Raw genomic sequence first — 14638 nt, 5'->3', positions numbered from 1 at the left:
CACAGCAAAGAGGTGGCTTGGTTGATGATAGCACTGTTGGATTAAAGCTCACTGGCCTTTGGTCACTTACACTGCACCTGGTACTGAGCTGGTGTTCAGAAGGGCCACCCACAGTCCCCATTTCTGCCAAGTGGTTTTCCCCATTTATCTGAGCTTGAACTCCTGTATCCATAAAACAGGATTAAAACAGACCTATGCTGTTGTGCACAGAAATCCATAAAGAAACAATGCTGGTTATTGGAAAGACACAAATGCTCTCAAGTATGTGTGCAAAACAGTAGTAAATATTTTAATAAGGTATTAATGGTTGACTTAAAAGGCACTATGCTAATCTACAAAGAGCAAGACCGATGTGTCTACTTTCAACACAGGATTCTACACTCCTAATGGTCCTGTAATTTTCAGCTAAAGCCTGTTTCTGGAGGATTATCAATTGTCTCTCATAGGCATTACTTATAGAAAATTCTCAGGAACACTGTGCATATTTTAGCAGAGCCAGAATTATACAGAGAACATGCCTTATTTTCGTATCTATAGGAATAACTGGCTTCTGTGTCATTGTGTGCATAGGTTTTAAATTGTGGATCATCACATCAGTATCCTCCATGAACCTTAAATGCTTGTAAACATTCTACTTAGTAATGAATCTACATTTAATATAAATGTTTTTTTTTCCTGAAGTTTATTCTAGGAAGAAAAGAACATAAATTCTCATAATAAAAAATAAATTGTAGGTAAATCATATTCTTAAACTTCATATACTATTATATTTCATAACTTAAATTCTACAAATCTTGTATTAATTAAGCAAATTTTAAGAAAATGAGATCAAAGCAGAGAGTACACAAAGCCAAGCATTTGTAGTTATAGCCTATGAAAGTCTAACAGTTCTCTCCTTATTTCCTTAAGGTAGTAAAGAGAACCATAAAACCACTGGTTGGAAGGGCTACCAGCCTGTTCAGTTGCTCACACTATGTTATGAACTCTCAGAAAGGCCTGATAAGGCATTGCCCAGGCAGACGATCTGCCCAGAACCAGACGATCTATATTAAAATACACGGCCTAACGCCATTGGCACCGTCTGAGAACCCCGGCTCTCTCCCAGCGGTGAACCGAGCCCAGCCCTGAGCCCGGCACAGAGCGACGGAATTTTCTTCTCCTTTGCAAGAAGCTCCGGAGCTGCTGCGCTCCACGAGTGCCATCTGCTGGCACTGCTGCGCATTGCCCGGGCGGCCCCGGCTCGGCTCAAGGGCAAATTGTTGTGAACTCCCCCGGATAGACAGCTATGTTAGCTGGATAATCACAGCTGCGATGCCACCAAGAGGCATTTTGCCATCCGGCTGTAATTCTGTTATTCAAAAGGTAACTGTCAAATCACTGAAATCACATCCAGTTTAATTTAAACCAACTCTCTACTGCCCCCACCCTTTATCTGCAGAAGAAATCAATTTAGAAGGCTAGAGGAAACCTAGAAAAGTATCTCATCGCTTTAGTTATGCCAAGAAACTAAAACCTGTTTTGGTAGTCTCTGTTTCACAGACTTCCAAGAGTATTGTGGAATATTACTGCCTTGGAATGGAAAGATTTACAACCAGAAAGCCTACGAGTTATTACAAAAACAACACATTAGTTAGAGGATTTACTGTTGCAATTAGGCTCTCAGATGTGCGACATTCGGGCAAAACAAACAAACAAACCAAAACAGAAGGAAGTGCAATTGCCATGCATACAGACAGCCAGAACAACAAGAATACGTTTTCTTTAACAGAAGAAGAATTGCTGTAGAAGGTAAGTAAAATAGTGAAAGAGAATGGCTACGCTCATGTCAGTAGATTTGAACAAATTATACTGGATATGGCTCAATAAATTTGTTAGCGCATTTCTGTATGGAACATCTGAAAGAAGGTGTATCCAAATCCAGAATTATCTTTAAAATGCTAGCTAGCAAACAGCAAAACTATTGCATTTATCTTACTGAAAACACAGATGCAGCACAAGTCAGCATTACACTGTACACAATCAGGAGGTGCTACATTTGATTTTCAGCTTTCCCCTGGAAATGAACCCACAGATTTGCAGAGAATGACACACTCATAACATCAGGCACTATCCCAATCACCTCATCCAAAGTATAACTCAAAACAAGGCCTGACTTGATGTCCTCCGAGTTCATATAGAAACGCACTGCTTCAGTAGTATATTCATAGACTGTAGTCCATGATCCCCCACCCCCCTTCCACACATAAAAGACAGAATACCTTCTAAGATTAATGTAACCCATTAATTGCTGATAGGAACCTCCTCCTCTACCCAGCTGCCTCTGAGAGCATCTGTATTTGAAACACCATGCCAGAACAACTTCATCTCACTTTATAGTGAACCTGTTCTGAGGAACAGATGGTACATAGAGGATGTGCTGCACTGCACCCACAAAAATCCACTGCCTGCAAGCACAGCAGATTAATGGCCTTTCACAAATTATTAGTACATCCCCATTTTTCAGGTGTCAGATAGATGTTGCCTGAAATGTTATTGCTAGTACTCTAGAAATCCAACATCTACTCTATTTTCTTTCTTGTTATTTCTGGCAAAATATGTAATTTATGTCTTCCAAGCCATCTAAGCTGCAATGTATTGACAGCCAGACAAACAAATGTGCTGGAAAGCAGATGCAAACAGACACATTCTTAATATATCTATAGTTAGGAAGAAAGAGGTCAAGTAAAGCCAACTGTTGCACAAGATACACTTTGGATTTAGTTCAGAGAAAGCTATGAGGAAGTTTTAATGTCACTTTCTTCATTAACTGTAATCTGGTCCACCTGAGGAGAAATGTGGAAGTCAACAAAAGCTAAGGTAAGAGCTTGCTCCTTCAGTCTTCCTGGCTCTGAATGAAAAGAAGAAGAACATACCAAGAAATCTTGCAGAGGAAAAAATAATCAGCTGGGATTTCAGTGAGAATTCCCAAGTGTACCTCAAGTTCAGGTTTCTGGGCATTACTTACACTGAACCCTGTGCAGTCAGATGTACAGTTGGAATAAGGCAAGAATAGTTATGTATGGTTAGAATAATACAAGAACAGTAATGTACAGTTGGAATAACACAAGAACAGTTGTAAATAAATAATCAGATGTTATCTATGGGAAAAACTCATCAACTCTGAGGCCTTCAGACAAGATGGAAAAGGTTGAGTCTTGCCACAAAGGAGCGATCTCCAGAAAGAGATGCTGCCTTAGTGGTCAGCCCTTAAATGAAATCTAGGAGAGATCTCTGTCCTTTTCCTCAAAGGCAATACCAGCTGATCAATAACTGTTCCACACTTTGGACAGCCAGAGCTAATGATATTGTATATAGCTACATAGTATCAACCTTCTATTTCTATCCAGTTATAATCTTATGCGCGCTTATTAAAATTAAATTGAATGCAATCACTTACAACTCCTGACCTGAATTATCTCTGCTTCACGTCAGACCTCTTCAGCACAGCACTAGGGATTAACTAGCATTGTAGAAGCACAGTATGGGCAAGGAGTCCAGGACATTGAGAGTGTAGCCTCCCTGACTGCTTGGTGTCCCACTACAGTGCTGTGACCTTCCTGACAGCATGAAGAAATTCTGGAACAAGAGAATAGCTTCACTGCATTAGTAATAGTCATTACACTCCTTTTTCCTCATATATTTCCCTCCTAGCCTTTAGAAATCTACAGGAGTATTTTCAGAGCATCAAGCCTAAATTCATACTTGCAAAATCCATCCACATTTCTCCTGTAATTACAGCACACAGAGCAGTGCTGACAACCTGAAGTCTTTTGAGGCTCCTGTCCCATTGATCTGGACACTAAACAGGGGAAAGCTACTGTGGACGTTAGTGGATTCACAGCTGTATACCCAAATTTTCCTGTGCTCAAACTCATTTCTTTGTTTGGGAAGCTGAAAAGGAATTGAAGAGCATCAGTTAAATATTTCATGTTGTGCTGGAATGTATAATTCATGATCAAATCCTTGAGAAAGAAACAGATAAGATGGAGCTGCAAAAGCTTTAAATGAAGTATTTTCTTTTTGTAGTAAACTGACTGCTGAAAAAGTGCTTTTCTTCTTTTCTATTGGTATTATAATGAGAATTAAAAACGTGATAGAAGTAAGAAATGCACTAAATGGATTTGAACAGTTATTCACTTATACATTTTGTTGATTGATGCAATTAATGTTTTATACATGCTTTTCCAAAGGTACCCTGTTGTACTGAGTTCCTCCACATATCACTACCTCCCATAGGAATGGGATGCATTGGCCTCAACGTTTAAACAACCCCATGTGTTGTTCTTTTATTGTAGTAAGCACGAGGAGTCACAGGGGCTATTTAGCAGTGCTTTTGGAACACAGCTTTTGGAACTGGTTCACTCCGTTAAAGCTGATGTGGTGGTTTCCAAAATCTGAACTTTCCTCCCCTTCTCCAGCTGGACACCCCTATCTCCCTCAGCCTCTCCTGATAGCAGAGTTGCTCTAACTTCTGTATCTTCTTGGTGGCCCTGCAGTGGACTCTGCAGCAGCTCTGTGTCTCTCTTGTACTGGGGAGTAGAAGACATAAGCAGACTACTTCAGATACGGCCTCACCAGTGTGGAGTAGAGGGGAAGGAGCTCTTCCCTCCTGCTTGCTTGAGCACTGAACTTAACAAAAACACTGGGATATGAACATTTCTTGTTTTCTGGTTGTTGGGCTTTTGGGGTCTGTTGTTGTTTATTTGGCTGGTTGGCTTGGAAAGTTCAATACCATTATACATGCGCTGGTAGGATCTCATCTGATAAACTGCATATAGTTTGGATTACACATATTCAATATAGACTAATTCAGATTGCCATCTTTTCTTGGCTCACTAACAACCAAGATCATAGAACCATAGAATGATCACAGAATCATAGAGTGGCCTGAGTAGGAAAGGACCTCAGAGAGCATCTAGTTTTAAACCCCCTGTCAAGGGGCCACCAACCACCAGACCAGGCTGCCCAGATCCACATCACACTGGAGAATCATTCAGTTTCCAGATTATTTTAAGGAAAAGATTTTAATCCATCATATTTTCTGAAAACTAAGAATTGATCCTGCTCAAGGAAACAGAAGAGAAAAACATCACCCACAGGCTGCAGATATTTACCTCGACTTCTCTACATGCCATCCCCAGTGTGCTTTTCAACTCACCTTGCACAGTGACCCTGGCTTTTGTTATGGAGTCCTCTGTCACACAGGGGTACTCCCCACTGTCCTTGGCAGTAGAGTCATGGATGATCAGAATGGCCCCAGTTCCCTCCTGCTGCAAGTCATACTTCTGGCTTTTTCTGATTGCTTTGCCATCCTTGTACCACCTGATGTTCAAATCCGGTTTTGACAGCTCACAGCTCAGGCTGATGTCCTGCCCTGCTGCTGCTGTCTTATCCTCCAGCTGTTTTGAAACCTCAGTAGGTTTTCCTGGAAGAAAACATTGCTTTTTGAGTAACATACACTTAGGGTAGGATGCCTCTCTCAAAATACATGCATCTACATGCTGGAGATAAGTTAGAGAGGCACTTGCAACAGACGCCATCCTACAGCCAGCAGTAATCTGCAAAGTACAGACAATAGAATTCCAGGCAGCATTTATTCTCTCTTAAATCTACCCAATTGAGGATGATGAACCATGTCTGAAAACTGCCTCTCTCTTCTCTCCACTCATCACACTGGGAGCCTCGGATGATGCTCTCAGATGCACATGCTCTAGATAGGAATTTGTTGTACAGCTAGATGATGTGAAGGCCATCCCTTCAGCTTATACTTAGAGGATATTTGCTCCCACAGTTCCCTCAACAGAGCATTCCTGATTTACTGTTAATGGAACAAGCTGTAGTGAGATGCCCATTTCCAACACTACCCCAGTGCTTTGGGTAGTTCTCACATTTGTGTAAAATGTTTTGTCCTTTTACTTATTTTTAAGAGAAATTCTCAGTGCTTCGAGGTTCAAGTAGAAGGTTGCTATTCACTTTAACCATATTATGAGTTAGCTCTCACGACAATCTTATCAGAAGACAGTTGAAGGAATCAGGCCCCAGAATCTCTCCCATCTCATTGCCTTTCACAGACAGAGAGGCTTTGGAGGTTAGACCACGGGCAGTAAAAAACGACTTCCCCAGCGTCAGTAGGAGTCACACTTTTGATAATGAGAGTATATTTCCGACTCACGTTAGAAGCTTTAAATCGCCCACCACTTTCCACTCTGCTTCCATTCAGTGTCCAGTTGAACTCATCAATGCTTTCAAGGGACAGAATGCATTCAAAAGTACAATCTTCTCCCTCCTGGATTTCAGTGGTTTTCAGCCGTTTGGTAATGCCACTATTCAGCTCTGGAAGATAAGAGATAGGTTAGTATGAGGTTTATATGGAGAAAAGGCATTTGTGACTGACATGAGTAGCAGTACTGGTGTTTTAACTCAGGATTTGCAGAACATGGCTGCGTTCCTTACTGATGTATTCTCTAAGACATTCTCCACTCAGAATTACCAGAAAGCTATAAAAAAAAAGAGACGTGAATCTCTTGTCTTTGCTCTGGAAGAACTACAATTAGAGCAGCTCAGTCCATGGAGCAGAATGAAGATTCAATGAGCTACAGAGGGAACAACCTAACAGAGAGGACAACTCTAGGATGCTGCGTGAGAAAAAGGGTTTTGCCTATGACAAGAAATTAAATGTTTCTATTAGCTAATTTGTTACCATCCTACCCTACTGGTGTTCAAACCATTTCTCCATTTTAGGGATGTTTAGAAAGGAAATATTTCCAGGACATTCTTGATGTGTTTGGTGATTTTCATGGCAAAATGAGATACATTTACATCAAAAGCAATGGGAATTTTCCAGACATCATTGCGCTAAATTGCAGTAATACAGTTCTATTGTAGAAACTATTAAGGCTCGTGGGGGAATAGGTGTAAGACATAGTGACCACACTGAATGTGCTTTCAGCACTCCTTTACTTTCCACAGTACTTACCCTGAATGCCGACCTTTGATTTGGCAACATCAGTGCCAATATCACAGGTATAGAAACCTGCATCTGACTTCTCGAGGTCATGGATAAGGGGATATAGGGTCTTCCCAGACTGTACCAGCTCATACTTGTTGCCAGAAGTGAGCAGAACACCGTCCTTCTTCCACACTGGTTTGACCTTCTCTTTAGAGACTTCGCATTCCAATTTAATCACACCCCGCTCCTCACCAAAAACATCATCCAAGGACTTCACGAAGACAGCAGGCTTCTCTGCAATTAAAAGGGCAAAACAGAACAATGTGATACAGAAGTTGAGACATTTCCAGTTGCTTTCAGATTTTTAAAGAGGGATAAATAAATCTTTACCAGCACTGACAACACCAATATAGAACATAAAGCGGTTTCATGTGTGTTGACTGAATGCACTTTATGGAATTCTGAACTAATCAGTAGGAGAATACAGGGAACAGGAGGGACAGTCTGCATTGCCTTGGGTGGGACTGATATCATATGAAGTAATTGGGATGCAGCTCTTCTAAAGCTGGAGAGCTGGCATTGCCCTCACATGGAGCAGAGCTCATACAGCAGGCCTCAGGATTAAGAGGATAAGCTGCTGAACACTTTTGATTTTCCTGTTTTATTGACTCCTTTTATCTATCTTCTATTTCACACATCAGATGTTTATACTGGGGAAAAAACTTCCACCAAATGCAAAAGAAAGGAGAAAGAGGAAATCCTTCAAACTCTGAGCGCATAGAGTAAAAGAGCTTAATTGCTGGGGAGAGCAGATTAGAATCACAGTACCCTTAGAATTGGAAGAGACCCTTAAAGGCCATCTAGCCCAGCTCCCCTGCAATAAAAAGGGACATTCACAGCTAGATCAGGTTGCTCACAGCCTGGTCATTAGTCATCCCAGAGGCAAAACACACACTGAATGATCTCTCCCTACAGTCATAAATCCTTGGAGACAACAGCACTGACACTGCATGTTACTGAAGCAGTAAAAGAAACTGCTCTTGTAACTCTCCTTGTGCTAAATAAAATGATGATAAAAAGCAATGGAATGCTTTGGCAGGACACCAAAACCATCCTCCTTCGTTGATATCTGCTGCAATGGAACCTTCCACTGGAAGAAAGCCTCTGATGACTTGTCACCCCAGAGAGGTCAGCTTTAGAAGCAGGACTGCTGCACAATAGAATGAACTGGAGCTCCTTAGCATCTCTTACATCCAGGAGGGGTGTGATCAGACCCACCTATCACCTTCAGGCGCGCGCCTTCTGACACCTTGTCTGACTTCACTGTCACTGTGCCAGCATCCTCAGGCTTAACCTGCTTCATTGTCAGTGTGCAGCAATTGCCAACGTTCTTGATGTCATTGCAATTGTTGGTGTAAAGGAGGTTGCCATTCAGGAACCATTCCACGTCCTCGTCATCATGGGAAAGCTCGCAGGAGAAGACAGCAGAGCTCTCTTCTTCAATTTCCACATCCTGCAGGTGCTTCCTTACTTCTACATCGTGGGCTGTGGGGAAACAAGGTGAACTGTTACCACTGTTACTATAAATCATACTGGGATGTGGTAGAATGGTTGGACTAGATGATCTTTGTGTAATCTTCTCAGTGAAGATTATACATTTATAAAGTTAGCAGGAGAGAACGGCAGAAATCAACCTCAAGAAGAGAAATCTGAGGTGAAATAGGACATGGAAGAGGCCACCCTCCCTGCTCATACCTTCAGCTGTCAGCGTGGCCTCAGTCTCTGCAATTCCTGCCTTGCACTTGTACACACCAGCATCATCGGGCTTCAGCTTCAGAATCATGAGCTCTGCTGAATGCTTATCCCTCTTGATCTTGTACTTCTCAGAGGGCTCGATGGGTGTGCGGCCCTTGAACCATTTCACAACCTTTGGAGAAGGCCTGAAGTCACAGGACAGGATGACAGAATGATGTTCCAAAGCTGTCTTGTCCTCCAACTTCCTGGTGATTTCTATATGGTAATCTGCAAAGCAGGGGTGGAAGAGAAGAAAGGATGAGGACAATTGGAAGAAGAGGAAAGTCTCTTGCGTGTATTCCATTCCAATTAATGTCAAGTTCACAATGGTTCTTTGAACGACTCTAAAGATAAAACAAACGATTGTCTATAGGGAATGCCATTGACTACATTTCTATAAAGTAATACTGTATATTATCTACCAAATGCAAGGTCCAGCTCTTGTTCTTTGCTTATTAAATTGCTCCAAATTGTTGAGGCTTTTATTCAAATAAGAGTGAGTTGAAAATATAACAAGTACTTTAGGGTGTGAATGGAGACTCTTATGCTGGGGACAACAGCAGATAAAAAGCCTGCAAGTTTCTTTCAGGTGAAATCAATGACAAACTGCATCAAATTTAGGTGCTACCAAACTTAACCTTGTCTAGTTGAGAAATACAATTAATTTCACCTGATTTGACTTCTTTGGTATAGCCAAGGACTAAACCTCAGCTCTGTAGATCTGAATAGTAAGCACATCACAGCTATTCAAACAGATCTTTGCACAGTGCAGTGTTTTCAAAGCCAGGATATGTTACCTCTGACGAGCAGAGTTGCTGTGGATTTGGATTTGCCAATTGAGAACTGAATGGTGCCTGTCATATCAGTGGTGGTTTTCGGTATGGTCAGCTGGTGGATGGTGCCTTCTTGCTGCATAATCAAGTTTCTGCCAGCCTGTAAGACTTCCCCACGTAGGAATACCACTTGGGAGGTTTCACAGAAGGAATGGATATCTCGCATTCAAATTTGGCTTTTTCAGGCTCAGTCACATCCTCATCACACAGCTCCTTTACTAGATTAATGGATTGCTCTTTAAGAAGGATGGAACAAGAGAAAGCAGAGATTTAGAAGGAATGTAAAAAACCCTTACATTATCACCCCACTTACTCACGTCAGCATTACTGCACATGAACACTACACCTATCAGCTCAAAATGCCTTAAAACATCATTAAAAAATAATAGAAAGAAAAGAATGTTGTTAAGAAGTCAGACAATAAGATTGACAACCTGAAAAGAGCCCAGATCTTCTGATTCCCAGTCCAACATCTAAATCAAACCATGACCTTCCCATCCCAATATCAAACTCCTCGCATTACGAAATGGAAAAGAGGTTCATTGAAACACGGACATTGATAATTACTTTGGTTAAATACAGCAACTTAGCTCTGAACAACAAGTTTTCACCTAGTAAAGGTCTCTGTAGCTCAAATGTAATGACTCTACTTAGGAGAAATTCATTTTCCAGGAAGTTCTTGCCCTTATAATTTTAACAGTGGCAAAGCTGGGGACTGAACTCTTGAGTAGTGTGCTAACTCAAATGTCTCCCTTTTCTTTATCACACTTAACATCATATATATACCCTAACATTGTATATATTAAAAAAAAAACCAAAACCCTGTGTTCTTTTCAATCAGCAAGAGAAAATGAAGAAAAGGTCAAGCTATGTTTTTTATCCCTCAACGTTCAAACACAAATCTGAAGTCTAAACGTAGAAAATCAACCTCCTAAGAAAATAATCCGTCTTACTTTGCAAAAGTAAATTCCAAAAGAGAAGCTGGATATTTTGTGGGCAGAAAGGTAGGTAGGTAGGAGTTTTTATTTCTGTGAAAGGCCCTGGTGGTGTTTAACTTCCTTGACATTAAAGCAAAGGATGTTAGCTCGTTTATAACATAAGATAATTTAATCAAAATCGTCATCAGAAGCATAATTACCTTTAACTGTAAGATGGGCACAAGATTCTGCCTTTTCTGCTACAGATTTTATTTCTGCTGCATCCTTGACTTGGACACGTGTGTAAGTCACCGAGTAGGTCTTTCCTGAAGCAGAGAACCACAGAGTCACTAAGGCTGGAAAAGACCACTAAGGTCATCTAGTCCAACCGCCAACTCATCCCTACCAAACTGTGCTCTTGAGAGCAAACCCACAACTACACTTGGCTTCCTTGAGCAAAGAGCTCTGAGGCACATGGCCAGGCTGAGCATCATCCATCTGGTTTCACAGCATCACTGCCTGTTCTCTCATGTCAATGAAACCACCCATTCCCCCATGTCCACATCCCCACCAAAGCGTAATCTAAACATGGCTTCTACAAGGACTGACCAAATGTGGCCGCCGTCACCTTCAAAGTACCTGATACAGAAGGATCACACTCACTGTCAGACAAAACCTCTCTGGAGAGGTGAACTGACTGCCCTGTTCACCCCCACGTTGGAAATAACTGCACTCATTTCCTACCTGCTCCCAGCAGTGTGGGATGGTGGGATAGCATCACACTTCCCACACTAAGCATCCCACCATGTCACTTGTTCCACCTAAACCTCAGTCCCAAAACAAAAGGGGAACTCGCTTCTGAACCCTCTTCACTTCATTTCAGATGTCTTATATGCTTGATCTCCAACCCACCCCCCACTCAGGAGAAAGATCCCCCTCTTTACACCCTACCATCTTGCTGCATTCTAATGTTGTCATCAGCCTTCAGCTTGTTGTCATCTTTGTACCACTGGCTCTGAACCTCATCGTGTGAAATCTCACAGACAAAAGATGCACTCCCATATTCATTCACTTCCACATCTTCCAGTGGTTTAACAATCTTGATATCTCCAGCTGTGAAATACTAGAGATATATTTGTCAGGGTATTTCCAGAACTGAGTGCAGCATCTTTTCTTTACACATATTTGCATAGAAAATAAGTAGGATTATGTTTTATTCTAAGCCATCATCCATTCCTGAGTCATTTCCCTTTTAACACAGTCAATGCATTATTGCCCTTGAACTTAAAGATAGACTTACTAGCTACAATGGAGCTCCCTGCAAACAGTTTTCATGGAAACCAGAATCTCATTTATTCTAAAACCTTTCAAGTAAAATTAAGGGTAGAAAAAGAATAGAACTGACTGAATCTTTAAGGTCATTTAGTTCCAGTCCCCCTGCTATAGGCAGGGACACCTCCCTCCACACCAACTCTTCTCCTCAGGGTCAAGGCTTCTCTCAAATCATTCTCCTCTAAGCCTGTGCCTGTGCTTGGGATTGCCCTGACCCAGGTGCAGGGCCTTGTACTTGGCCACACTCAAGTTCATGAGGCTGCCAAGGGCCCACCTCTCCAGCCTGTCCAGGTCCCTCTGGGTAGCATCCCTTCCCTCTAGCACATCAACAGCACCGCTCAGCTTGGTGTCATCTGCAAACTTGCTGAGGGTTCATTTGATTCCACTCTCCATGTTGCCTACAAAAATGTTAAATAACACTGGTCCCAACACCACCCTCCATCTGGACACTGAGCTATTGACTGCAGCTCTCTGAGTGTGACCATCCAGACAGTTCCCTATCCTGCAACTGGTCCATCCATCAAAACCATTTTTCTCCAGTTTGGTGACCAGGATGTCATGCAGGATGGGATCAAATGCTCTGCACAAGTCCAAGTAGATGATGTCAGTTGCTCTCCCATTATCCACTGATGCTGTTACTCCATCATGAAAGGCCACCAAGTTTGTCAGGCATGGCTTGACCTTGAGGAAGCCATATTGGTTACCACCAATCACCTCATCTTTATTTTCCAAACTATGCCAAGGAGAACTAGACAGAACTCTACAATGTCGTGTCACTACAAACCTGTCTGAACCATTGGCTTCTCTGCATGCTCATCACTAGTCTCTCCTTAGCTTGTGTGCCCACAATGTATGGGGAATGTCAGCCACAAATCTTACCTAGGGGACATGTTTGCTTCAAAGTCCCTTGAACATCACACAATCCCTTTTAACTCTCTAGGTCTGCACTTATTTATGTCAGAATCAGACCATATTTCTGTGCTGCTATTTCCCTTTCCTTCTGAAGGGCCTGGATACAACTTGGATTAACCTCAGGAGCAGAGTTCCTGCATAAAACAGCCAGTACTGAAACAGCAACCCAGCCTGGTTGCAGACTGAGAGAGAAAATGAGAGTTCACCGCCTGTGAATAATGAGTCTTCTCTTATTTCCCTGGGAAGTAATGTCCACTTTTTTACTTTGACAGAGCTCCTTCCCATCCTAGAAGGGAAAATATCAAGTCAAATCTACATTAGTCCTTCCATCTCTGCACTGGGCAAAGGCAGCCTTCAGATCTATGCTAAATTCACCCAATTCCCTAGAATTAATGGAACTGTACTTACTGGAACATATGCTGAAGCTTAAGCACAGTGCAGTGTTTTCAACATGTAGGAATGGCTATAGAACATGCATAAATTCTGGCTGACATATGACAGCTTAAAGCACTGCAGAGGACTGTTTGGACATCACCGTGAATAAATGACGTTATCCCCAAGTAAGGGAAGGAACAACTGAGCACCAGGGAGGTACACAAAGGGCCAGAGCAAATTCTCACACTGTCAGGTGCAAAGAAAACTGAGATTTCACCCTAAAACCCAGTTCACAACAAGGCTACAAAATCCTGGCTGAGAATTTCTGAATGCTCACCAGTTGTTTCCAGCTCGAAGGTCATCTTCTGGCCAGCAGCCTCGCAGATGTATTCTCCAGCATCTTTCTTCTCCAGCTGCTCCACAACCAGACGCCGTGTTTTGCCCACAGATTCCATTCTGAACTTTCTGGAGGAGGCAAGCAGTCTTCCATCCTTGAACCATTTTACTCCAGTTGGATCCTGTGCTACTTCACAGCTGAGGGAGGCACTCACTGCCAGGGCAGCACTCACCTCTTTCTGCACCTGCTCCTGGTTTATAAACACAGGTTTTGGCTCTGAGGGAAGAAAAGAAAAACAGAAGGACTGAAATGAGACCATCTTGCAGGTTTGTATGTACAGGTTGGAACAGGTTTAGGTTACCACTTGTGCCCAAACTAATAGCCTTCATAGAGAATATCAGCTCTTCTGTTGAAACAAAGTGTCAAATCTAGGCAAGAAAGAACCTAGGAACTGAAGGAACCAAGAGGGTCCTTGAACACCAGTCCCATGGTTGCAAGTCACTATGCAAACATATTGAACCCAAAAGAACATCTGACCTGCAGGCAACCAAAACCTGAGTTCCTTTTGCTTAAGACCCACTGTGAAACATCAAAACACATAAACATGTGATAGTCAAACCACTGGCTGCCTTTTCATGACCCAGAACAGTACTCCTGGCTTCCTGAACAGACTCCTCATGGCCTCTACCATTGCCACAACTGTGACTGTCAAAGGCACAAAGGAAATATGCTCACCAACGCAGTCCTTTGTTCTTTGTGTGTGATTTGCAGATATCTATCTTACTTTGAGCTCTGGCAATAGTCAGCTCTACCAGGTCTCTTACTGTGAGTAGCAGACTCACCTATCCAGATGCAGCCTCCAACATAAAGGCATAGTAAAAAGGCAGTGTACTACTAGGAGAAGTTCCTGCTTCTCCTGCCATGAAAGGCTGCACATAGAACATGCACTCCAGCCTCACTGCACATACTTCTCTTAGTCAAATGTTTCGGTGAACAAGAATTACAGTTTGGGATCTCAGGCACTGGAGAGATTTGAATACTATCTTGAATATTGCTTCCACTGTACATATATCAGTAATTATTATTCTACAGACAGACTGAAACAGGTCTTTGTGCCATACTAAATCCAAATACTTGCTACAAACCCAGG

The 14638-nt window shown here is 42.2% G+C and overlaps 1 protein-coding gene across 3 annotated transcripts in view; it reads right to left on the bottom strand.

The window, feature by feature from the left end:
• Nucleotides 1–13761, bottom strand: part of LOC146752440 (obscurin-like) — a 35430-nt gene extending 21669 nt beyond the window's left edge. Inside the window, exons 1-10 of one of the 3 annotated variants that reach the window (XM_085531903.1) lie at nt 13489–13761; nt 11484–11655; nt 10754–10858; nt 9580–9851; nt 8744–9010; nt 8267–8533; nt 7016–7282; nt 6212–6372; nt 5198–5464; nt 3447–3615 (exon numbers count right to left, since the gene is read on the bottom strand). In XM_085531903.1, coding sequence (XP_085388029.1) covers nt 5396–5464; nt 6212–6372; nt 7016–7282; nt 8267–8533; nt 8744–9010; nt 9580–9781 — 1233 coding nt within the window. In that variant the 5' untranslated portion in view covers nt 9782–9851; nt 10754–10858; nt 11484–11655; nt 13489–13761 and the 3' untranslated portion in view covers nt 3447–3615; nt 5198–5395. Of the gene's footprint in view, nt 1–3446; nt 3616–5197; nt 5465–5852; nt 6373–7015; nt 7283–8266; nt 8534–8743; nt 9011–9579; nt 9852–10753; nt 10859–11483; nt 11656–13488 lie in introns of those variants that run through there. The other 2 variants (XM_085531904.1, XM_085531902.1) reach the window with 2 other exon arrangements.
• Between the last annotated feature and the right edge of the window lie 877 nt (nt 13762–14638).

This window comes from Coturnix japonica, unplaced genomic scaffold, assembly GCF_054131305.1.
Source record: "Coturnix japonica strain WE unplaced genomic scaffold, WE-NBRP24 Scf045, whole genome shotgun sequence".
NCBI lineage: Eukaryota > Metazoa > Chordata > Aves > Galliformes > Phasianidae > Coturnix > Coturnix japonica.
Note: the sequence above shows the minus strand (reverse complement) of the source record. Positions and strands in the feature narration are given on the sequence as shown.